At 38.0% G+C, this 27636-nt stretch overlaps 1 protein-coding gene across 3 annotated transcripts in view; it reads right to left on the bottom strand.

Moving 5' to 3' along the window:
- Nucleotides 1-27636, bottom strand: part of DTWD2 (DTW domain containing 2) — a 78200-nt gene that overhangs the window by 7074 nt on the left and 43490 nt on the right. For all 3 annotated transcript variants that reach the window (XM_071730493.1, XM_071730491.1, XM_071730492.1), the window contains exon 4: nucleotides 24100-24289. In XM_071730493.1, the coding sequence (XP_071586594.1) occupies nucleotides 24100-24289 (190 nt within the window). The remainder of the gene's footprint in view (nucleotides 1-24099; nucleotides 24290-27636) is intronic.

Below are 27636 nucleotides of genomic sequence, written 5' to 3'. Positions count from 1 at the left end.
TAAAAATTTCATTTTCTGCAGACACTTAGACACTTCTGCAAATTAATTGGCATGATGAATGACAAATTACTTAGTGAACACCTATTACTTACCATAAAGTTTAACCTGGTATTTTATATTTAAAGCCAAAATAGTTGAAGTAGTTGATGTCTGCATGTCTGCAGACTGAGTCTTTAGACTCTAGCTCTGTAATCTGACTGCTGAAAAAAAATAATTTACACCTAACACCTCATTAGCAGATGGATGATGCCTGCCATTATATTATGCTGGAAGCCTTATCATACAATCTTCAATTTATAGTGATACTACAGGATTTTTATTTACTGTATGAAGGATGTGAACAGTTACTTGGACAGTCAACAAAATCAGGCCACCTGGGGAACAGATCCAAGGCAGATTAAAAAATGAAGCTAGCAGACTCATACTAGTCTTTACCAACTACTTCTTGAATTTGGTACTGAAAACTCATAAAGAGAATAAAGTAATTTATGGGAGAAAACACAGAACTTGGACATCAGTGTATGTAATGCAATGCATAAGAAAATGAAAATGAAATTACTATTTTCATTTGTTGTTCCTAAAGGCTTGCTTTTTTTTACGCTCCCATTACTGGGACCATGTATGGATCTCTGTCAAGACAGTAGGAAAGGTAGTTATTTCAACTACAGAGAGAACTACGCTTGAGGGAGCTTTTTGTCTCTACTTGGACATGCCTGGATAGGAACTAAAAAATAGGGTACATTCAGTCCATCTTTTCTCCAGTACGAGCAGAAGAGCGGAAACATATCCACACTTTTTCTCAGGAGCTGACAGCCACATTCTACATAAAGTCTCTACAGACACTGAGAGAAACAACCTCATAGAGGAGCAGCAGACACACTGGCTTCCTCCTCCTACGACACAGACAACAGTGTCTTAAGGATTTTTTTTGCAGGAGCTGGAAATACTCCTGTCTGATGTTCCTGTATTTCATTTAGTGGGGACCATGGTGAGAATTTTATTACCAGCATTCCAGAAAAAGAAAAATTATTCATGATTGCAAAAAAAATTTCTGTGGAAGAAAAGCTGCCTGCACTCCACCTGACACTGTGCAACCAAAAAGTCTGTAAATGCATCCCTTGAACACCTGACATCAAATGAAAGGGCAATTTTCTATTTCTAACAGCAACATCAGCAAGCAATTTTCTTATTTCCTGAGGAGGCAGAGAGAAGATGGAAACAAGTGATCTCCAACCAGTTTTCTGACAAATTACATATCCACTGGGATGAGATGGAAATACCACAAACACAGTACAGTGGTAGAAATCAGAGGAAGGATACTGGATCGCAACAACCCCCTGAAACATTTTGTCTCTTAAGCTTCCTTCAACAAATATGTTTTATTCTACTCTTTACTACAGAGAGGCACAGTCACTAAGTAAGAGATCCTACATCACCTGAAATACAGTCAGGATAGCTTTTTTCTACCTCAAAAAGGACAGATTCATTGAATGACTGATCGTCTGTTAGAAACTAGGCACACTCACTGAATGATAAAACACACAAAGAGGAACTGTATCAACTTAGGGCATAATTTGAATTGTAAGTCAAAGTCAAAGCAATATAGAAACACAAAAAAATTAATATAATTAATACATATTTCAGACATGGGAAGAATGGGAAGAATATCTTCCTGAAAAAAAATTGCCTAGGTATAAGAAATGTGACTCAGATGTGACTAGGTAGGAGGACAATTTCTCTCATTTTCAGCCACAGGTCTAAAACTTGCCTTTTGTGGAATTGTTTCAGGTAAGGTATTGCAACAGTCTCATCAAAGCTTCTGCCCTCCCTATATAGATAAAGTCTTTTCCTCTCATATATAAATCTTAAATTCTGCTGAAAAAGTTGAATTCAAGGTTATGGAAATGTTCCTCCACAGTCAATGGAAACAAAATCAGATCCTCTACTCTTTACATCACACTTGGAGAACTCAGAATCAGTATACAGCCTTTGAACATTTACACCAGATTTTTACCTCAGAACAAATAGTGACACTTCAGTATTTCTCGGGCCTGAGTTCTTTCTTGGCCCTCTTGGGAGATGCCCCAGGTGACAACCCAGCTGATCCTGTTCAGCTGTTAGAACTGATGGAAGCAAAAGTGTTGTCCTGACGGGGTCAAACATTTGATGTTTGAAATTTTATAAATTTAGGTCAGTAAAGACAGGCAACTGATTTCTGATTTTATTTTAAAGATTAGGCCCAGAGCTCTTAGAGAACACTCTAAGTGCTATCCTCAGTTCCCTCCTTGAACACTGTCCTTTTTACATTTTCTCTGCTGAAGTCTTCATGATTACTCTAACTCTTCATGATTATTGTTCAAACAAAACCTGGCATTATGCAAAACTGTATTTGGAAAATAGTACATTCCCAAAGAACACGTGTCACACAAGGCACACTCATCAATTCTGTCCTGTTTCTTGCAATTAGGATACAGGCACCTCAAAACAGGCAGAGGAACAGCATAACCATTCATGGCTTCTACGAAATGCCTAGCATGTATTTTCAGAACCTCTCTTCTATTTATGTTGATAGTGTCCTTATAAAATCAAAATTTCTGTTGGCAATAAATTTGCTCAGCTCTCAGAGCATGAGGTAAGCAAGTACCATCAGTCATACTGCTTAACACAGGCAGCATTGTTCATACTTCTTTAACAAATTTCTTCCTGAAAAAATACCAGCAGTTATTTTTTTAAAGGATCTCAAAAGGCACAAAAAATCCCCAGAAGGAGTAACATGACCTTCTGCTATCTCACCCAACATTTTAAGAAACCCTGCTTTTAAGATACTGAAGAGGAAGAGCATTCTCTGTGTGCTACTGCACAAACAACCTCAGACAGAAAAAGAAGTGAGGCATGGGAAAGACCTTTCACTCAGTATCCAGTTAGCAAAAGCACCTTTCACCTGTAAGCCAAAATTTTCTGTATCCTATAGAAATTTCATGCAGTTAAATAAAATTACGTTTGTGACAGAGAAGATACCCTGAGTAGATTTAGTCTCAGTGTGCTACTGAAATTTAAATCAGGAATATAAATAAGTTATTTTGTTCAAAATCTTGGATTTAATTTAAAGTGACATCTTAAGAGCACTCTGTTTCTAAATACTGGAGGGAATAAGTGCCACGCAACTGCCACAAATGGATAGCCTGAAAGGGTATATAGATGTCACAAAACCTCTGCTCACTTTGCATGCCTTCTGATTGAACATTTAGGCATATACATGACATTCCTGTGCAACTTCCATGTAAAATGGTGAAACAAGCCATAGATTATATTGTGAAACGTACTTAAGGGAATTTATTCAATTTCTAGAAACTTCTAAAGATATTTTTCACATTGTCAATTTTCAAAGAACCTCAAAAGATTTCTCTTTGGCTATCCCACAACCTCTTCCTCTCAGGCATTTTATGGCATCAGGTTCTACTTCAGAATCTTAACACTTCAGAAAGCTTCAGGATATCTCACAGCTGCTGTGATGGGAACTGTGGTAAGTATGTAATATTCTGTCTTGGCAACAGAACCATAATAGCTTCTGCTGAACGGTGGTTGTGTGTGGGTTCTCTTTATGGTCTTCTCAGCCTGTACAGAAGAACCTCAATGTGAAGTTGCAATTCAGATTAGCTCTTTCACTGTGCACTTGTCTTCATTGACATCCCTGAGGTTCACCTTTGCCCAGCTTTCCAGCCTGTCTAGATCACACCAGACAGTAGAAGAACAGCCTTCTGGGGTGCCAGCCATCCCTCCCAGTTCCATGTCATCTGTGAACTTCCTGAGGGTCCAATCACATCCTAGATAACATTAAATTAAGGAATCACCTTATTTCCCATTATGTTTGCCATCAGTTACAACATGCATGGAAAACGTACAGTACGAAATCAGCGTCCACTCCAAAAGAAGTTTGGAAAATAAACCTATGCCTATCTGAGAACTGTTTTCTCATAGAAGAAAAAAACAAAACAAAGCCAAAACAAAACAACAAAACAGGATATTCAGGCATAAATGTAGTAAACAGAATGTAAACAGAAAGTATATAGTTTAAAAATAGCTATTCAGTATTGCTGCTCTGCAGAAAGGAACTTTATGACTTACTAGATAAGTACCATGAACTTTTACATTAATGAAAGTCATCATCAGTAGAAGTTATCTAAAATGGCACTTCGTGAGCTTCCAAGACCAGGCTGCTGACAGTGGGAGATAAGTATCAGCTTCTAGTGCTGAAAGCTGATGGAAGGAAGTTTGTATGCATGTATCCTGCTTCCCTGAGAGACAGCACATGGAACTTGATGTCAGGAAATAACCTGAGCTCACTAAATCACAGAGCCACTTTAGGCAAGCCACCTTCCTTCTCTAAGTTAGAAGGTCTCTGTCTATAAGATGATATTTACTCAGTGCTGTAAAACACTTTGAAGGCTGAGAGAACAGCTGATGGAGAAGCTGCAGACAGATCAGGAAAAATAAGTGCTGATGCTGGAGATAAGCAGAAGAGCATTTTCCTTCTAATATTTTTGTGCAATATATTTCTAAAAAAAATGAGGAATGGCAAAGAGAAAAAAAATTATACGCATCTTTCTTATGTACCTTTCTTATGCATCTTAAAATAAACTCAAGGTTCCTTTCACTATTCCCCTGTATACCTTGTATGAATATTAACAAGCTCAAGAAGCAATACAAAGCAAACCACAAAAAAGCCCCAAAGGCCTTACTATCCTTGAAGAAAGTAAAATAGTATGGTTGGCAGCTAATACAGATAACTGAAATAAAGTCCGAGAGCAGATGTACTATAGTTCTAATCTAAAATTAATTGTTCAAATTCCTGTAAAAGAAGATAGTCTAACAATGGCCCAAATAATTTACATAAAATTAAGAGCCAACAAACAGTGAAATTATAAGGAAATGAAAGTCCTAATAGCTAAGACAAATCATAAGACTGACCTACTAATATTTAGACTATGTATTTTACACAAATAATTGAAATATCATGTGGTTATGGCCTCAGGTCCTGAAACTGCAGGACCTATCATTAAGGAATGACATAATACTGCCAATTAATATTATGTAAAAATAGTGACTTTGATTGTGAGTCAAAAAGCACATCTCTGGCACTTCATAGAGTTATTATACATTTTTAATTAATTTCCACACATTCCAATTTTTTGTATGTAGAGAAAGAAAGACCTAGAAATTATTTCTGGTAATATCTCTCTTCCTCTGCTTACTTTTAAAAAATGAATGTCAGGCAACAGATCAATATTTTATGCAGCACTATTCTTTTAATAATTAATGCAACAGGAAAGTGCTGCAAGTAAATTCAGTCAGTGAGCAGAGTACAGATTTAGAGAATGGGGTCATGAAATGATGGAAGAAAATTTAATTGCATGTGTTGTCACAGCCATTTAACTTTAATTACCTGCAAACATCATAAAATGGAAAAGGAAAATTAAATAACACAATGTCAGAAAGTAGCATCAATGCCATAACATTGTTCTTTGGAATCTACTTATTACTTATGTTTTCTTTGGTTTATTTTTTTCTCTTTTATATGTGAAGAGTAGTATGCGCTTCCTTGGAAAAAGAAACGGAAGCAGAAAAAGCTCCTGAGAAGAGCTTTGATAAAGGCAGAACATGTAAAGAAAGACTCATAAAAGGAAAAGCCTTCAATCAATCTAGTTTTCTGAAAGCAAGCTCAGTCAAAATGAAAAATATTTCTACTTTCCTTTTAAGAAAGTACAGCATCCCATGAGGACTTCAGAACAGGCGCAATGGTACAAAACATAATTGTTCCTGGATTGTTCCAGCAGATACTCAGATACTCAGCTAAGACTTAAACAGTAATTGTGAAAGAAATGGCAAAGAATTAAATTAAAGGCAAAGCTGTGCCCAAGAGTGAAAACAGCATACTCTTGTGACACCTGGCAAATTACCCAAGACTTTTCAGCCACAAAGAAAATGTCACTGTATTGAGAGGTAATAAATACATACTTATGATCAGAAAAATGTCAAAGTGGACCAGTGTCATTCAAAGTAACCTAAATGTCAAAAGGAGAGATGCTGGTTCATTGATCAGCATCGTATCTCAGCTTTGCAGGCCATCGTTTTGAGATTCCTCTCTGCTCCTGATTTCACTGTTGGAATTTGCATCAAAAGACGATTTTAGTGAATAGCCCTGGCTAGAGTGAAGGAAAAATTGCACTTATGTTAATGTATCTGGCCTGGCCAGAGAAGAACCAGGAAAGAGATAAGAACCAATGGCTGGGTGGAGACTCCTCCCCTTTTCTGAGGGACAGCCTGCAATGCTGGGCCAAGCAGGATGGAAGTCCCCTGACTAGGGTGGGGAAAACACCTTGATTGTGCTGATGCCAATGCCCCTGGCTTCTGTGGCAGATGACTGACAGCTCCCCTTTGGAACAAAGGAACTAAGGGGTATATATGGCTGCCCATGCTGCGGCTGCGGTGTTGCCCTCCTGACCCACCACCAGCTTCACCGGCCCCGTCCAGGGTCAGAACACCATCCTGAAGAAAACTTGCCTTTCTCCCTCTCTCTCTCTCTCTCTCTCTCTCTCTTACTCTTCTTTTGCCAGGCAACATATTCCCCATACTTTCACAGGGTTCTGTTATTTTGCTTGTGCCAATTTCCAAATAAAATTTATGCTTGCATCCAACCCGTGATGGTTAGACTTTGTTCACATGGATCAAAACACACACAAAAAAAAATTTCATGTTACTCCAGACCATAACAATCATGATCCGAGGCAATTTCTAGCTCATTTCTCTGATTCCAGTCTTCTTAAACAGCGATTTCTGCCAGTCCTATTTGTTCTTTAAGGTCCACACTTTGTTCTTTAAGGTCCAAAATATTTCCTTGAGTGTTTCAATTTAGTTTGACAGCAGCTAAAACCTGAACAAACACCTCAGAATACACAATAGATTTTAACAATTACCTTCACATTTCAAATCATTATACAGCAGAAGATATGAGCTCCTTAGTTAATGAAAATGTTCTTGCTACATTCTATGATTATTAGTAAAATTACAAATAAAACCATGGCTGTAACAGACATACAGATAAAAAAACAAATATAGAACAAGTCACTCAAAACAAAGTATTTTTCTTTCATTAGCGTGAGGGTGCATGGTCAAATGCATGCCAGTTCCTGGGACCTATATTACTACAATTTTCCCCACTGCAAGTGTTGTTGGCTGCCCTTTTTTGCATTGGGTTCTGTTTTGCCTCCCGCCCACCTGCATCACTAATTCATCACCATACCTCCTTCCCTTGCTGAATCAAACTGGACATTTTCCATTTTACTTCGGTGCTATGGCAAAAATTGGTGTTTAATATCTCTCTCTAATGCAGACTGGAAAGTATGACAAATGAAAACAGAGACAGAAAACAGAAAGATAAAAGGGATGATAAAAATAGACTGTGCAAAAGTTTATTGCTTGGCACTATTTTTATTTGGTTTTCTTATATTCATTTGCCAAATTTCCACAGTGACGGAAGCTGTAGGACCATATTTTTCTCTGAATTTCCACAGCTCTGGAAATTTTATAAAAATAATTCAGAGACCAAACATCAGAAAAGGATAAGCTAAGATACAGCCAGATGACACCAGTGACTCTTGCTATCTTGATTGCTCTTTTGTTATGGTTGTTTTCTGTATGCAGATGAATTAATGTTTTTATATTTCTATTCTTATGTTAAACATAATTCTCTCTCAAGACAACTGCCTATACTTCTTAAACTCTATTACAGTCATATCTGTGTAGAAGAAAGTTTTTAACCTTCTCTGGAAGGAATTTATCTGAATGCCAGATTACATTTTGGAATAGATTCCTGCCCTAGCAAAGAAATTCTGATTTTTGAACCTACTTTCAGAAGCAGACTGCTACTCATTCTTTAATCCTCTACACTTAAAAATGGCAAATCCCCAAAGTTTTGTTATCTAAACCTATCAGAAGACAAGACCACAAAACCCACTTTCTGCTAAAGAGCACATCGATATAACTATTCACACACTTTTAACCATTACAGTTTATCTATTAATTCATTCACTACCCATCATTACTGGAAAAATAACAGATTTAATTTCAACTGTTCATGCTACCAATTTTGTACTGGCAATTCCAGCACTGCTGCGTATTGAATTACAAGCAGACCACCATACGGCCAATAATTCTATGTCCTAGACATGTTGGCACTTCTGCATGCTATCTTCTCTGGCATACCCTGCACCTTAAACCAAAAGAGATTTTATAATTTCCTGCCTAGCATTTAATGCCTCATTTTTCCCGTAGGGCTTCTTCACCTGGCTAGTAAATCCAACAGTAACAATAGAATTGAAAAGCAGGTGGATCCCTAAAGGAACGGTTTTTAAAATTTTGTTTTTTAGGTCTTTTAAACAGAAAGAGTTGTAAGAATATATTAAGCCAGCATGTTTGAGTAAGTATGCCTTACCTTGTTTTCCATTATCCAAGGGAAGTGCCTTAATTTCTTAGTGATCAGTGAGGTCCTGCCAATAGTGTTACAATTCCTTCACTGAATCCTACAGAAGAAGGATGAGAATGTTCTTCTGAAGAGTCCCTAGGATGAGAGCATTTCAAGCTAGTTGCTTTTTAAGACTTCCAGGCTGCCCTAAGCATCTGTAAACCCATGCTCACCCATCAGAGGCAGCACAGAAACCATGAAGTCCATCCATTAAGTGCACAGCATGAAGTTTTGAAGTGACTTGATGGTGATGTGACTGACTTGGTCAAAGATCAAAACTCTGGAAACCCAGGCAGCAGCTTCTGTTGACAACTGCCCAGGCATATTATAAAATGGTCAGTGAACAATAAGAAAGACACAGAAATGCACCTGTACTTCATAAATATTTAATCACAGTGTCTTTCAAATCATAACATGAATTTGTCCCATTTTTCTCAGATGCTAAAAATGAGACAAAGTTCCCTCTGCCCAATGCATTGCAAAATTTCTCATTTGTTGACTGAATTTCAAGATAGCACAAAACCTTGACACTTCTAGAAGTGCCTTTTAGAAGACAACTATGAACTGTTGGTAACACTTTTAATGACCTAGTTTATGAGGACAAAGATCATAGCTTCCTGTTATCAGTAACACATTCTGTTAACCTTTCCCTTCTTTTGAAGACAATGAAATATTTTGCAGGGGTTTTATTAAGAACTATGGTATTTTAAATTACCTATTAATTTTACCCACATGATTTTAATGTTCGCAAATTGAAGCACATTTAGCAGATAGTACCTGTCTTATGCATAGACTGAGAAGGTTACATGAAGGTCAGACAGAAGGGAGTAAATAAACTCATCAGGAAAGATCTTCTTATAAATGCTGAGTAAGAATATTTGTGTGATCTTGAAAATGTGCAGCTTATTGTCACAAACAAGTTAATAAACAAATCATCGAGAAGCTCTTGGCTCAAAACCATTATGTTTAGTGGCAAATGTGCAACCTATTTTAGTAGCCTTATGACAATGCATTTTACCACCGGATTCCTAAGACCTTGTATAAATATGAGTGACTGGCTGTAAAAAAAATGTTTATAAAATTTTAAAAAAGAAAGTGCATGGTAACATTTACCTCACATACTAGTAGGTCACAATTTTCCTAGTCTATTTAACGGTTTATTTCAAGCCAATTAGGCTGTGTAACAAAGAACTCTTAATTTGATTGGAAAAATGGAGAAATTTAATTTAAGAGAATGTTTAATTACTCTGGGATGAATTTGGCTAGGATGCCTGAGCTAACAGCCCATCAGTCATGGGAAGACATCACAAAAATCTGTGAGCATTCTCTTTGATTCTTTTGTTCAAATGAGTTGAAAGCACTTTAGCAAAAACAGTATTTCCAGCAACAGGGACCCCCTAAACTCATCTTCCCTGGCAAAGAAGGGAGAATCATAGAATCATAGAATTGGCTGGGTTGGAAGTGACCTCAGAGATCATCAAGTCCAACCCTTGATCCACTACCGCTGCAGTTACCAGACCATGGCACTGAGTGCCACATCCAGTCTCTTTTTAAATATCTCCAGGGACGGAGAACCCACTACTTCATGAAACTAAAAACCTGCTATTAAAAGCAACCTGCTGATTGTTTCGTGCACTCATCACCAGCTAATTAGAAAAACCTATCTCAAAGAGAAAGTCTTATGCCTCACAGATTACTACCTATGACATGTGCCTCCTCTTGTAGTTCTCACCCTGGCTGCCTAGAGCAGGCCGATGAAGTCCAGAAGACACCCTCCAACTTCACCCATAGGACAAAGGCACACTGCTCCCTGAGCCTTTGTGAGTTTGTCTAGGAATCCTTGCAAGGTGAGGTCCTAGCACAGAGATAAAGACCTAGAACTTGTGTGCTGCCCATTAACTGCCAAGGTTCTGGAAGCAGGGGGCAGCAGGGCAGATCTTGGTGGGGGAAGATGCTCTATGCCAGACACAGCCAATTCCAGACAGATCCCTACTGGACAGGTTCTGCTTCAAGCCCATGTCCTTGTGTTGGACTTAGGCCTGGACCATCACCACGGGAAGCCCAGGACTGCTAAGCAGAGATGGTGAATCCAACCAACATCCTCTGTTTAAGTAATAGGGACTAGTGAGTGGTCAGCAGAGAAGGGAATCAGCAGCCAGCAGTGCTGAGGTGTCCATGTGGGAATCTCCTGCTCAGGATACAGAGGGAGCAAGGTGCTTGCCAGAGAGTGGGGACTGACTCCCCCAGGTAGGCACACCAACATCTGGGACAGGAATCCACCAGGGAGATGCCTCTGCAATACTGTAGAGGGTTTACATGGCAAGGTTTGGGAACGAGAGGCATGGGAGGGCTGCAAGCTGTAAGAAGACAGTAGGAGTTGCCCCTGTTGGACAGGGCCAGCTTTATCCAGCTCCAAGACAAATCTGATGGCATCTATCTGAGCTCGTGCAAAGCATTTGACACTGTCCTACACAATATCCTTGTCTCTAAATAAGAGAGTCATGGACTTGACAGACAGACCACTCAGTGGATAAGAAATTGGGTGGATGGTCACAGTCAAAGAGTTGTGGTCAGTTGTTCCATGTCCAGGTGATGACTGGCATTTCTCAGGGGTCAGCACTGGGGCCAGTGCTGTTTAAGACTTCTACTGGCAACATGGACAGTTGGATCGAGTGCCCCCTCAGCAAGTTTGCTAACACCACCGTGCTCAACACACTGGAGGGAGAGGAGACCATCCAGAGGTACCAGGACAGGCTTCAGAATGTTAGCCTCATGAAGCTCAACACAGCCAACTACAAGGTTCTGCACCTGGCTCAGGGCAGTTTCAAGCACAAATACAGTCTGGTCAATTGAGAACAGACCTGAGGGTGAGGACTTGAGGGTGGTGATAAGAAGCTCAACATGAGCCAGCAATGTGCACTTGCAGCCCAGAAAGCCAACCATATGCTGGGCAGAATCTGAAGCATGACCAGCAGGTTGAGGACCGTGACTCTCCCCCTGTACTCCACTTGTGAGACCCCACATGAAGTACTCTGTCCAGTTCTGCCCCCCCCCAACATTAGAAGCACATGGAGCTGTTGGAGTGAGTCTGAAGGAGGACCATGAAGGTGATTAGAGGGCTGGAGCACCTCTCCTCAACCTACAGGTTGAGAAATTTGTACTTGTTCAGCCTAGAGAAGGCTCCCGGGAGACCTTACAGCAGCCTTCCAGTACCTGATGGGACCTACAGGAAAGCTAGGGTGAGATTTTTTAGATGGGGGTAAGGGTTATGGAAGGGTAATGGCTTTACACTGGAAGAGGGTAGATATAGATCAGCTGTCAGAAACAAATTCTCAACAGTAAACCTGGTGAGACACTGGAACAAGTTGCCCAGGAAGTCACGGATGTACTGCCCCTGGCAGTGTTCAAGGTCAGGCTGGATGGAGCTTTGAGCAATCTGATCTAGTGCGAGGTGTCCCTGTCCATGCAAGGGGGTTTGAACCAGATGATCTTTAGGGTCCCTTCCAACACAAACCACTCTATGACTCTATGAATACAAATGAGTTGAAATGCTGGGACTACAGAGAAAAGAGGGAAATCAGACTTGTGGAAGAGTGCAGTCAGATACAACTCAAACCTGAAAAACTAATGAAATCATGCTACATGTAAGGTAAGACTATCCATATATTCCCACTAGTAACAAAACCACACAGCAGGGTTCTGCTTCCTACAGCTACATTATTCTCAAAACTTGGTTAATGGCATTAGTTAACAGAGTGGCTCCAGCTCACTCTTAATGGCTGTTTTAAAGGCAATTTGTTTCCCCTCCTTAATTTAGCCACAGAGTACCACACAAAAAGAATGAGAGCAGTTTTGCCATCTGTAGATCATCAAGCACTGCACAAAAAGTCCAGTCTTGCATTAGAAATTAGGGCAATACAGCATTCCCCATGATACTTGTAAAAATCACTCCCTCCTGTTTAACACTCAGTTCAGCAGTTTTGCAAAAGCTGAAGCTCTTTGTTATTAGAACTTGAGATGAGGGATTTTATTCCTCTTCGTACTTCGTAAGAAAATCCAAATTAATTGCATTTACTCAGTTATTTAGGTGGCATAATTAAAAATAATAATTTTAAAACTTTTATGAAAAAAATCTGGGAAAAAAAGACAGTTTCTATAAAGGATTTTGTCCTTATGAACTTTCTGGTGGGGAGATCAAATAAAGTTTGCTTCAGCTTTCTCATAAGCTGAAGATAAATTACTTTAATAATAGTTGTTCTAAGATGTACAGGGAGAGATAGTGAAACACAACTTGCACTGGAGTGAAAATCTAAAATAAAAAGAGGCATGTGATCAAGTACAGAATTTGGGAAATCACAGATGTGATATTTTCAAAGTCAAACAGTCCAGTATTCAAAACCAGAAAGAAAAAAAAAAGGAAATCAAATAACACAAAAGATGATTGAGAAGATTAAATAAAACAAATGTCTGATTAAGGGATGTCAGAAGTAGCTGAACAGATAGAAAGCAAAAAAAGAGTAAAATATTGGCTGTCTTTTGTCTTCCTAAAAGTAGTTTTTATCAAATACATATAATAAAATAAAAATAAATAAATAAAAATACATATAAAAATACATATATGTATTTTATCAAACGCATATAAAAATAAAAAAGACAGAATCTGCAAGGGAGTTAGTGAATCTGCAAGAGAAAGGTGAGCCTTACTGTGCATCAATATCTCAAGAACACATAAAGAAAAACAACAGTCAATTTTGACAAGCTTTAATACCAAAGGAGACAAGAGTAGTTGCATTAGCATTGCAAAATTCTGTGATTTGAGGCACTTGGAAAAATGAGTTACCATCTCTCTCTCACAATCAGTTGCTACTTAATTACGCTGCCACCACCCAATTAAGGCCCCTCTTAAGACCTTGGTACCAATCTCCTCCTGGCTCGCTGTCCTCTGCATTATTTCACCTTTCTATCCAATTTATTTTTTCCACTTCCTCTTATTGGGAAGGGATAGGGTAACAGAGTATTTAATTTGCCAAGTATGGTTTCACATCTGTCCCTAATGGGAAAAAAACCAGCATAAACAGCAGAAGCCTATTATAAAGTCCACACAGCAATACTTCCGCTGAATGTTTTTCTAGCCTCCAACAATGTAGTGATCTCACAGGCTGGAAGTGACCCTTTGGTATTTAATAACAATTTAATCCCTGATGGATCCTTCTTCTGTGATTTTGTCAGTTACTTTCTGAACTTCAAAAACATTCCAGCTGTAAAGACCTACACTGCTTGAATACAAGCATGAAGAACTAATGTTTTTTTGTCTGAATTTCTCACTACTTATTTCTTTTCATGCCTTTTGTTTCATGTATTGGCAAGGATAGTAAACAACTGATCCATATTTACCTTTTGTGTGTCATCTATGCATTTATAAATTTTTATTACACTGGACCAGCTGTCTTTCCAGTTGTCTTTGCTGTTTCTATTTGCAACCTACCTCATACTTGTGTCATTTGCTGACTTTCTTTGAACCTCTTTTAGTTCATCAATTTTTGACAACTTTTTTTTTTTACTAGGAGGGCTGTGAGCCTGAAAGAGACAGTATGCAAGCAAGCAGATGTGTGTTTACCATTAAACTTATTTTTTCAATGATCTCGGGCACTGAACTGAGGTTGTAATGGACCTGGTTATAGTAATCTCATTGCTGATTGGTAAAGTGCACAGTTAAGAATGGGTTTTGTGTTTTGGGTTTTTTTAAGTAAAATCAGGATAATTTTTGCAGTATGCTTTCATTACCGTTTAACGACGGTGAATTTCCTGTGCTATATTGGTGTCCAGTTACTGAGCTTCATAGTCTTTCTACAACTTTTCACAGCTGGCCCCTCTCATTATAACGCTAACTAACTTAATCTCTTGAGGCAATTTTATCACTTAACTAGTAAAACCTCCTTTATATTACTTCAGAATATGCTGAACAGCATGAATTCACTGTGGGCTCCCTTGATGACATCTATACAAAAAATAAACTAAAATTACAATCACTATGAAAACAGACCAGCTACTGCTACCATGTTTAATATAAGGCAGTTTCTCTTCTTACAATGCACAATCTCATTGAGGTTATTTGGTAAGGGCACATGCCAAAAGTGACCTCTGCACCCCAGAAAGGGACAACTGTTCATCACCAACTATCTTCCACAACCAGCTCTCCTCTAGATGCTTCTGCATCAGGAGAACTTGACTTGGATCAGCAATTGGCAACTGGCACACCCCTCCCTGCTGCCCAGCAGTGTACCAGTGCACCTCATGACCTGGCTCCCTGCTGCATGGCTCCTCCCCAGCACCCAGCATTGTGCCCACCTCTCACAGGAGTGACAGAGCTCTCATGCACCAAGAGCTCTGCAAAGCCTTTGAACATTAACAGGGGCATTGTGTGGTGTCAGATGAAGCTCTGAGCACCCTGCAGAGAGCAGTCTCTGACAGGAGGTAGAGGAGGGACCATGTGCATGTTTGCTCGTTCCCTGCCTGCAGTCACCATGAGCATAGGGGAAGGAGGAGAAGGTGAGTGCAGGGGTGGAGGAGAAGCTGGACACCTGAGCTGGGAGGGAGAACCTGCCCTTTTGTCATACAAGCCTTGCCACAAATTACAGTTTTGGCTGGTATAAGCATGGCCCTTGTGCTGGGAGGACAGAAGGCAGATGGGGAGAAGTACAGGAGGGTTTTGCTTGGGAAGCTGGGGAGAAGGCAGCTGCCATGCTGCAGGGAGGACCAGTGGTACCGCACTGGGTGTCAGGGAGGAGAGGCACAGCACCAGGGTGTGGAAGGGAGTACCAGTGCAGCACTGTGCACAATCTGCCAATCCACACACACTTGGCTCGGAAGGGAGTTGGTACTGTAGGCATATTGGGCAGAGAGTTGATGTTGGAGAGCTGTCTTAAAGCCCTGCACTCTTCTTCAAATTGCTTTGGGAGAGCCATGAAGCAGGTGGGTACATAGCTCCTGTACACTTGTGAGTGACATCATCTATTTGCAACATCTGCAATAGAGCTCGCCCAATACTGCATATTTATCCATGGATCTTCTAATACTGTTCTTACCTTGTCAAATAATTTATTTGGGACAGTTATTACGCCAGCGTCCCTGGATATGTGGAAGAGCAGACAGAAATACAGCCAATAACATGCAGTACGAGGGGAACAATCAGGGACTATAATAATCTTAGACCACGGAGATGTTCAGACTTAGACACTAAGTCTTCACTGGATATTGGGTGAGATGGCAATGAGGCACGACAGTCCTTGGAAAATTGATGACTCTAGAACTTAAATTTTGTGGCCAAAAGATTATTTTGGAATACTCTATCCTTCCTTTGGGAACACCTCTTGCATGAAGTGTCCTGGAAGTTTGAAGCATTGGTAGGAATGACAGCTCCTTGGAAGGGGGCTGCATGTCTTTATATACCCATCATGATGTCAAACATATAGAAGAGACTAGCACCTTTTCTTACCCTTATATTTTATCTGTGTGCCAAGTATCAATAGGTGTAAAGATCAACAATTAATTATGATTTTAAATTACATGGCCCTTGTTAAAAATGCTCATATAGGAAGCCTGTTTTACACCAGATGAAACAACCTGACTATTAAAGGTTGTTCTTCTCCAAACATTACTGCAAATAAATGATAGAAAGTTTGATTCAAAACTAACCACCAAGAAGTCTAAATATTCACTAAAATTACTACTGTAGACAGTGTTTGTCAGAACCTCTGAACAACAAAGTCTGCACACATCCAGTCTTGTCATTCCTCGCTGCTTCTGCTCATATTCTTAAGTTAGGTTTTAGTATTCTCACTCCTCTTGCAGGTGAAGAAATACAGAAACAATTTCATAGTATTAAAACACTAGTCACATTAAGTCAGATTAACTAATCATTTCCTTATCTCAAAACTACATCTCATTTTTTAAAAGCTCAAGCAAGACTTCATGGAGATATGTTAAGTCACACCCTAGGTTCTGAGGAAGCTGGTTAGGGAAATAAATTCTATCAAAGGGATGGAAGAGCGAGAAGGCAGAGAGAATCACAAGCATAATCTTAACTCAGATATTAAAACCAATTGTCTTGAGGACTAGTGCTTCGACTAGTCAAGTAGATTTAAGCATGGAATGCAAGCTGAACTGAACAGTAAACCTCCAGGGTTGAAAATTTGCTGTAACAATACAGATTTTAGCTGATTATACCAATTTTCATATAACAAAAGAAGTATTAGGAAAATAAAGTAGATGAGTCACAAATTCTGAAGGCGTGATGGGAAAAGAAATTGATATGTTGAATATCCGTATCACAGCAATGCTGTGATGAATGTAAAATGATTATTTGTTAGCATTATGCTGCTGATATTGTGCCCATTAAGTAGCAGAGGAGTGCATCAACAAAGAATCATAGAGTGAAAATTAATGCAACAATTGTTCTGGCCTTAAAATGTGCCCACTCATGCACAAGCAGGAACACCGTTCAGCAATTTAAGCTAAAAGCAGTTAAACTACCTGTGAAAATGGTTAAGAGTAAAACTGGCATACTCTAACTTCATGAAAACATACAACGCTGTTCTGAGATGCCTAAAAAGTATTTTGTGAGTACAGAACATCCAGGAATTACAGCTTGTATAGGTATAAATGTTACATAGTAACTCAAGAAGAAAAAGTAAAATAAGTAAAAGTTAAATACGCTTTACATCCCTTTTGTGAGTAGTTGAACTCATATTTACCTTAACTGCTGGCTCAACTGGTGTCATATTAAAATTACAGGGAAAACACCCAGTTTTCAGGTATCATTGTATATTTCATTTAAATTATTTTTCAATTTTTTAATACCAGTACATTAATCCCTCCCCCATCATTTTCCCAAAACCAAGTGTGTAGCACATTTTTAAGGGATGTCTCTTTTTTTTTTTTTTTTTTTTTTTTTTTTTTACAACTATATGGAATTACCATAGTGATCCCAAGGAGATTTTAACTGGGTGTTTAAAAAAGGAAAATAAGGTATCAGGTGATAGAATCGATCCATTCAAGGTTTGGATAGCAGATGCGTGCATTTACAACAGTGGCCCAGAAACACTTATAAACAAACAAAACTGATTCATAAATTTCCCACTTTGGATAAGACAGTAAATGCTTGGGATAGTTTGCTTACATTTTTATATATCTGCTTCTCACTAGGGCAAGTTTTTCAAACTTTTTTTGGTGCTGAAGGAGTAGAAGGTGAAATGCTTTTTTTTAATCCATCTGTTCCCACTACACTGTGCTTATATACTCATAAATAGAAGCAGCTTCACTCACACTGCTTTGTGATTACTTCATACAATAAACCACCAGCCTAATTGTGCCAAGCATGCCTGCAGTACAAACCAGCTTGTTTTCCCTCTGAATCAATTACATCTACTGCTCCAATACTTTTGCTTTATCACCTCTGCAAACCACAACAGATGTTGCAAGAAAGCCTGCAGTGCATACCCTTAATGCTTTTGGACTCTTCCTCAGCTGTGGCTATGCAAAACACCTTGGGATAATGTGCTTCTCTAGAGGGTGCCAGGTCATGGAGTGTAAGACATAACCAACATAATCATGTCAAAAATTATACAAGTCACCTTAAGCTATGTATCTCAATAAAGCAACTTCTATTATCCAAAACCAGTGAAGCTATGAAGGAACACACTTAAATGTCATATTCTAATGCCTCAATTTTATCTTTGTAGTTTATCATGCAATTAAGCTCAGCTAAATTCTTCATTACTAAAACAGCTCCTCTGTACCTACAGAACACGGATAAATACCAAAATGGCCATTTGTTGTAGATTTTTAGTTATAGAAGTTTCTTTTTCAATTACAGGTAATAAAAAAAGTAGGCAGACATTACCCCTTCTTTTCCTTTAACAGTCCCTTTCTTTAGATATTCTCACATCTACCTCATTATCTTTCTGGGACAAACCCCTGCCTTCCTAAATTGCAAATACAATGACATTCTACTCATTCTAATCTCACAAAACTGCTTTAGCAAACCAAAGTTTCAAAACATGAAACAAAACCTCCTTATTCAGATTAAGAACCATTTACAATGTTTTTGAACATGAATTATAATGTAAGAAAAGAGGAAATAATGTAGAAACAGGAAAAACCCACAAAACTTTAGTGCTGGCCATCATGCCTAGCTCAAGGAGAAAAATGAAAGAGAACAGTCACAGAGTGAACACAGTTTAATCCATAAGAGTTCTGGTGTTTGCCTATGGACAGTTTTATTATGATTTTTTACCACCTGTCTGCTTTTTTTAACTACTTAGACGCCATGGTGAATTAAACAAGTACTTCTAGTTCATTTCATCACAAAATGACCAAACTTAGTTTAATACTCAGTTGCATACACAGCAGTTGAACACATCCTCTGTATTGCTCCATGGTCACCTGGTGACTTCACTGAGCAGTACAAAGTCTCAAAGATGACTGCTTGCAGTTATAGCACAAGTTCTAATTTAGAACTTGTACAGTACTACAGGCCAGGCTGAACGAGGCTTTGAGCAACCTGGTCTAGCGGGAGGTGTCACTGCCCATGCAAGGGTGGTTGGAACTAGACAACCTTTAAGGTCCCTTCCAACTGAAACCATTCTATGATTCTATGATTTGAGTATGAACAAGTACCAACTGACATACAAAATAAAAATCAATCGAAATATTCATTTTAGCACTGGTATAATTAGTAAAAACCAAATTATCCATCGTAGTTTCAAGAAATATTTTAATACACTTATTAGTGTAATACTTTAAAAATCACTGTACTTTTCATTTTCAAAAAGAAATTAAACCATTTAAAACAAAAGTTGAGATGTAATTCCACTAAAAAGAAGGGTAAGGGCAGCAGACTATTGTTTTCCTATTTTAAAAGAGGACACAAAAGTACAGTGTTTATTCAGACAGGATGTAACTGCAACAGTTAAAAGCTGTGATCCATGCAGTGCAGAATTAAAGTATACACAAAGAAGCATTTGCTAGGAACATTTTTTATTCCTGCTGTCTGCTCTTATTTTTCCCCAAGAACTTAGGGTATGCTAATTTGCATCATTGGTTCTTAACTGTGAATTTTCTCAGAAACAATGACTGTGACTCACCCCAGTGATAAACCACATCTGACAGTTCATTTTTGCAGAGTCTCAAACTTTCTATAGTGTGAGAAGGGAGTGAAGGAACACAGTACCTTGTTAACATTTAGCATCTGGAAGACTGATTTTTGAACTGGCAGGGCTATGATGTATGTTTTTATCCATGGTCATGTAAAAAAAAGAGCTTCAAACTAACACCATCACACTCACCTTTGCTCCTACAGTTATAAAATTCTGTACAAAAATAACTTTTATGAGCATATGTAGTATCTACAAAATCACATGTAGATGTTATTTATACCTCATTTTCTGATAAAACCTCCTACAGTAAGAGCACATTTGTTTGTAAACAGCAATTTTTTTTTCATTTCCTGTAGTACAAAAATGCATTTTAATCTTGTCATGAAATCTAAAGCAATATTAAAGTAAATCTAAAGTAAAGCAATATATTTTTTTCAGCTGGATTTTTAAAGTGCTTATTAACCATCATGGTTCTTATGATATCATGAATGTTTTGGAAAAGCACATTTCACTGAAACTCACAGAACCGAAGAAAGATTAAGATGCAAAGATTAAGAATTTTAATTCTAATGAAACTTTTTCAAAATATTACTTCTAAGCATGTAAATGTAAATGTAAAACACTGTCTTCTTCTGCTGTCATTTTATCATTAATATCATTGCAGCCTTAAATATCAATTTTTGTCTTTAGTGAACTGTTTCTATTATGTTCTGTCACTTTTGGAAAAAAATAGATTTCCAGACCGATGTATAGAGAGAAATACAACAATTAGCCACAAGAGGAACAATAGGAATACCCTGCAAATGCTTAATATTCAGTTTTGCATGCTGAAGCACATCTCTCTGTCTCAAAAGGTGAAGTACTTCTTGTGCAGTAGAGTCAATACTACTGCTCACTTTTCCAAGTGCTTCTTGACACAGTATCACACCTTACTTTCATTATATTAATTTTAATTGTCCTTCCACTTCAAAGTCTTTTTCTCTTATAATTTTTCATGTGGTAGGATTTCAGAATTTTAGAAGAATCATTTGTATGCTAAATAATCCATATTTTTACTATTATTTTAATAAATCAAAAATTTTAATAGCTTGAGGGATACTAATTACATTTTGCACTTCACAACAACACATAAAAAAATTTAGGCAAGTAAAATGCCAATATACAGATATAATACCCCCAAAATACAGGGGTCCACACCCCTTTAACTTTCAGTAAATACTCATATCATGTATTTATATAGCTAGGTTCAATTCAGTAGTACTTAACAGCACTGGCTTAAGCCACTGTCTACCAGGATCATAACCACACATACAGAGCACATGCTGTGACCACACACTGCTGTGGTAAGGGTGCTATTGGGACTCATTCAAGGCAGACTCGTTTAAACCAATTGCTTCAAAACTATTTCAAGTACAAACATACAATCAGGAACACAACCCTCTCAAGTGTAATGCAAACAGAATTTAAGATTCAAAATGCCAGCATTTGAAAATGGAATTAAACACCGGAGTAACTTTAGACTTGAAGGGTGCATCATCTTTATTACTATCTGAGATGGCAATACTTCTTGTCATTTCTCGCTGGAAATGAGAAGACTCAGGGGTGACTTAATCACAGTAATCCAGTATTTAAAAGGCAGCAACAAAGAGTACATAGGCTCTCTCTTCACAAGGAGCGATGTGGAACAGACAAGAAGCAACAGGTACAAGTCGCACTTAGGACAGGTTTCATCTCAATATAAGAGAATCTTTTACAGTAAGAACAATCAATCACTGAAGCAACCTCCAGGGAAACAGAGGAGTACTGATCATTAGAGGCTTTCAAGATGTGACTGGACAAGGTGCTAGAAAACCTCACCCAGGCTTCCTTTCCTACAAAAGGGGGACCAGATGACCTTTCAAGAACCCTTCCAACCTTAGACATTCATTAATTCTATGATTCAAGCCCAGCAGACTTCTCTGCAATTGACAGCAGCCAGTTCAAAAGATCTGTGATTTCTAACAACTACTACAATTAAGGAGCACGACTACTGCCGGACAGTCTGGTAAGGTCCAAACAAAGATATCAGGAATGGAAACACTTTCTCACTTAAGGGCAAGTCATGTATCTCTGGTCAGGCATCTCAGTGTATAAGAAATATTCTGTAGGATTTGAAGGGGATTGCAGTGAAATAAATTCCACAAGATCTGTCAATAAAGCTGAAATACACTGGAATCAACCCTCAAAGTTCCTAGATGCAGATTTCATATTTTTCGCCAACACCTTGTGCTAATTTAACTGAAGCCTAGAATCTACTCTTCTGTTTAATTTACACCAATATAACCCAATTGCTATAGTATATTAAGAGCCTGAAAGTAACTCACAGGTTTGATATGAAACAGACTTCATCCCGTGAAGTTACTCATAAGACTTATAGTCTACTGCAAGTCTTTTGATTGAATTAGCACCACACTGACTAAGAGTAGTCCATTTAAATTATTCATAGTCATGAGGCCTTGGTTTTTATGTTTGCAAAACTGCTGCTTCCTATCCCCTCCTGAAGGGGTAGTAATCTTTTCACTGGCGGAGAGGAGATCAAATTGTGAAGAGAATTTTGTCCATTAGCAAAACTATTAGTACTTTTTCTACAAATACTTTCAATACTGTCCCCAGGTGAAAATGGCAGATTTGTAAACAAATCACACCTGGACAAATTATCCTAGTCTTATAGAAATACTTTGGAAATAGAAACAAAATCCTTGTTTATACCACCCCATGGGCAGTATATTTATGCATCTTGAAAAACTTGCCTCTAAGATTCACTGCTACAACAATATATGGGTAGAAATATTTCACAGGCCTCATGCCATTTATAAGAATCCAAGTGATCAGGACAACTGCCCCATTTTAATCCATGAGAAAACTGCTTTTATACATGCTTTCAGACAGCCAAGTCAAGCTAGCTGATGAAAACAAGTAGTTTATAACTCTGAAATATTTGTGAATTAATACCAAAAGTCTGAAGTTCCCAGAAGTTTCAAAAAGTACAATAAATTATAAACTGCACAGTAGTTATAAAACAGATCAAACACTGGAGTCAAGATAGTTACTCATACCAGAGCTTGTGTTCATGGCATTTAACAGTTCAAGAAGGTGCACATCTTTTCTTTCAAAAGGTCAAGAGGCCCTTCAACACCCCCTGATCTCCATGCTCTGCCCTGTCTCAGCTCTCTACCAGGATGACCATAGGTGAACTTGTTGGGAGCAAAATCAAGAATCAAACCTTGTTGTAAGAACCAGCATGGGAGGGAGCCTGACAAAGTTTGGCAATACTAAACTTAAGGCAGCAATTTGATTCCAAACAAATTCAAACGTAACATATTACACTGACAAGCATATGACATACTATTAAACAAGCAAACAAAAAATGTTTCCTTTCCAAGACTTACAGAGAATCTGATCAGTTCCAATTTGTGTATTTAGAAGTTGGTTATGAACAAGGCTCAATGCGGACATAAAACTGCAGTATGTGAAATTAAATCCTTTCATAGAACATCTGTACTTTGATCATTAAACTCACATATAACATTTTAGTACATAAAGAAACGATGTCTGGCGTATTCCTATGACATAAAAATCAAATAACAAAGGAAAACTTAGTAACAGCAACTGAGTCACAGGAGATAAGTTTTACCTTCAAAACTTACATTCAACACTTCTGTGCCAAAGCCACACTCAATTATTCACCAAAATTTTCTTGAAAATTAGTGTCATTCTATCCACAATGCAGCAACAGAAATTTTTGTACACTAATGTTACTGAAGTACAATCTAGGGCATTTTCACTAGGGCAGGAACAGATGTAAAAACTGTATAACCACAGATTAAGTTTTATTAACAGTACAAGTGGATAGGTGTTGATATTCCACACAGAAAAAAAAAAAAACAGCAAAACTGGGCGCTATTTGTTGATGATAGTTTTTAACATGCTGCAGACCAAATACACGGGAAAGAATGTGGTATTTTCATAACAGGCTACAAAATTCTATTTTCAGCTTTCCTGTTAGTGCAATGAAAAATACTACTGCAAGGGGACAAAATGCGTATTTCATTATGCATGCTCTAACATCTTGGGCAACTGGCAAAAATTTTCTACATAAACCAGTAGTTTTGTACAATGACTCACTATGAAATTAGATGTGTTAACAAATAAAACAAATTTCAAGTGTCAAAGTGAAAACCCCCAATATTTACAGTCAACTTTCTCACAATCTTATAGGTTGTTTAACTGTTCAAGGTTTCCTATCATGTCAGCTGGTTACAGTTGGGAAGGAAAAAAAGACCTCCATGATTTTTGTTCTCACAAAAACACTCCCTTCTGGCTGGTCAGAAAGCAAGCTTCTATTAAACACACTTAAAATTTTTTTTATGTATTATAACTCACCTGCTTGGGAAGCCGGAAGAGAGAATTTTTGTAAAATATATCTTTGGCCTGACTCCATGTTCCATCAATGATGATCATAACAGATGGATTAGAGGACACCACAACAACTTCTTCCAAATTGGTTGCTTCAGCCCCGGGATACAAAATTAGAGTATTTGGATTTCTGCACACAGTTGCTAATTCGGGATACCTTCAATGCACAGACACATAAATTGACAATAATTATTAAAAGTCTTCACAAAAAATAGATACTTGCAGATATTTCAAGTTACTAACTCCCATTCATCCTCTCCAAATTTTAATTAATTTTTTTAAAACTCCCCTGCTCAAGCTACCAATTTCCAACACCTCAAGCTGCTGGCTCTATCTCAGTTCCCAAGGGGGGAGGAAAAAAATAATCCACAAAAGTAATCAGCAAAAGCCTGATAAAGCCGTATAACAGGAATATTTTCTGATGCTTTGATCATTAAAATTCTAATGCCTAAGTGACCCTAAGATATTTTTAATTGCTTACTGAAATTTAACATGTATTGTAGCACAATGTGTCCATACACTAGGCACAACAATAGTACAATCACTGTTTTGAACCTTCTGTGTATGAAGAACATCAGCAATAATCTACAGAGCAGTTTTGAATATTTTATCCTGTCCATTTTTTTTAACTTTTTTTACGTCACTACTTTGACAGTTACAGCCCCTAAACTTGCACATTCTCCTCTTTCTTTCTGTTGGTTTCTGTATTTGACAATATTAATAGACTAAAATAATAGACTAATGTCTATTAATTGTTCACCTAGTGTACACAGAAATTCCTGAAATCTTTGCAGGACACCACTGTAAAGAGACATAAAAGTCAGTGAAAGGCATTGTCTTTTCAGTAGTATTGGAAGCCTGAAAAAAACCTACTCAAGCAGGCTAGTAGTGGAGAAGCTGAGAAAAGGCTGGCCTTGTAAGAAAGATTTCATTACTTCCCTTGAATAAATTTCGGTACCTCACAGGTTATAAAATGTGATTAATGTGACTGAAGGAAAAGAGCAACACGTAGCTGAAACCGTGTGTAACTATTTGTGCCCTGAAGTGGAAAGGGACACCAGTACAGCTTAACAAAGAAAATATGGTGCACCAGAACAATGTTATCAATAACCAGCACAAAAAGTGGGGACTCTATGGTACTTATCAAGAACCACAAGGATCACGAACATAGACACAGACACAGACAAGATTTAGAGATGTAAGTTCACACAGAGGAATTGCTTATACTACTAGGATCACACAGCTTTTAAGCCCCAGGAGCTGAGCACCTCTACTAGTCATAAAAAAAACCTGAGAAATTTTATAAGTGTTAGGCTCAGGAAGAACTGCAATCCCTAAAATAACATATGGGAATGACGTAAAATGAAACATGAACTGAATTCAGTGTACCAATAAACCCAGAGTATTCATATTCCAATATTTGGCCATCCTCACTCCCCTCAAGGAAACAGTCAAGACTGGTTTAAACACTATGTGGCTCATTCCTGTCAACCTTCTCTATTGAAAATGGAGTAATGAAGCTTCCTTCAAAAATTAACAATAAAAGAAGTGCAAATAATGGTAAAGATATAAATAAATAAAGATTAATCTTTAAGATATGTATGTGGCAAATAAAAGTACATGGAAACTTCTCTGCCCACTCTTTTTAAAATCATTAGTTATATTATGGTAATTTAGTTCACTTTAGTTTAACCATGACACATGCTACAAAAAATCAAAAGCATGGAGATATCTCACTACAACCTACCTAGCAGTCAAGCTTTAAATCTGGAAAAATGGTGGCTATTTTCAGAGGCTTGATCTCGACAACCCAACTCTTCAAAGAGTGAAATATCATAATTCTGGGATAGCAAAGCTTTAGCCTATTTTAGAATACATTAAAAATAATGAAATAATGAATACTTAAAAGTAATCCAAAATCATAATGACTATGAAGCATAGTTCATATTATCAACACTGAAACTGAAGTCATAAGTTTTTGAAATACAATTAATTTGAAAACAATAGTTTTCAATGCATACTTGTCCAAGAATTACAGTTTAGATGGGCTTATATGCAAAACCAGGGGGCTGGGTCAAAAAATTCTGTAAATTTGTCCCACAGATTTAACTGAGGATTTGAGGTTTGATTATGCATACAATGCCATAAGAACTCATAACATTATAAAAACTATAAGGAGTTACCTAGGAAGGAGTTACCTTCAAAGGGTTCCTATCCACAAACTTGATCCTAGAGTGACACCGATCACATGCAGAGAGCTGTTTTTTACTCCTTCCTTTTGTAGGAAAAAGTTTTCAGAAATACATGATGACCATGAGCCAGCAATGTGCCCTTGTGGCCAAGAAGGCCAATGGCATCCTGGGGTGCATTAGAAAGGGTGTGGTTAGTAGGTCAAGAGAGGTTCTCCTCCCCCTCTATTCTGCATTGGTGAGGCCGCACCTGGAGTATTGTGTCCAGTTCTGGGCCCCTCAGTTCAAGAAGGACAGGGAAGTGCTTGACAGAGTCCAGCGCAGAGCTACTAAGATGATTAAGGGAGTGGAACATCTCCCTTATGAGGAAAGGCTGAGGGAGCTGGGTCTCTTTAGTTTGGAGAAAAGGAGACTGAGAGGTGACCTCATCAATGTTTTCAAATATGTAAGGGGTGAGTGTCAGGGAGATGGAGTTAGGCTTTTCTCAGTGGTGACCAGTGATAGGACAAGGGATAATGGGTGTAAATTGGAGCATAGGAGGTTCAAGTTGAATATTCGGAAAAATTTTTTTACTGTAAGGGTGACAGAGCCCTGGAACAGGCTGCCCAGGAGGGTTGTGGAGTCTCCTTCACTGGAGACATTCAAAACCCGCCTGGACACGTTCCTAGGCGATGTACTCTAGGGGGCCCTGCTCTGGCAGGGGGGGTTGGACTAGATGATCTTTCGAGGTCCCTTCCAACCTCTATGATTCTATGATTCTATGATTCTATGATTCTATGTTGTGCAACCCACTCCAAGGCTACTGTTCATACAGTCATAGTCCATATTAGTAGCTTTATTAAAATGTGTCTTTCATTCATAAAATACATTTGTTCTTCATTCTTTCAACAGCACATGAGGAAAAAAATAAACATCCAATGATCTGCTTACAAACAGGTACCATTTATATGAAATAAATTAAAAAAATAATTTCTATGTATTTATCTAAAAATGCATCTTGTTAATTCCACTGCAGGTTGTTTCCTGGGTTTTCGGGCTTTGCTTCCTGTTAGTTTGCTACTGATGCATAGTGCAACTAGACTTTCTACTTTCATACTACCACCATTAACAATTTGTCCTGTAAAATAGTTTTTATGTCCAACCTTCAGCTGCATTTAATCAGATCTGTGAAATAAATGAAAAAGCAAAGTAGAAGACTGAATTTGTACATGGTAAATAAAAATTAACCTGCTAACTGAACAAAGTGATATGGCATTCAGGAGGCAAGTACATTATCAACAATATCACATTTCACAGACACTTAGAATATCCTTCT

This window comes from Heliangelus exortis, chromosome Z (genome assembly GCF_036169615.1).
Source record: "Heliangelus exortis chromosome Z, bHelExo1.hap1, whole genome shotgun sequence".
Classification (NCBI taxonomy): domain Eukaryota; kingdom Metazoa; phylum Chordata; class Aves; order Apodiformes; family Trochilidae; genus Heliangelus; species Heliangelus exortis.
This window is presented reverse-complemented; position numbering and strand designations above follow the sequence as displayed.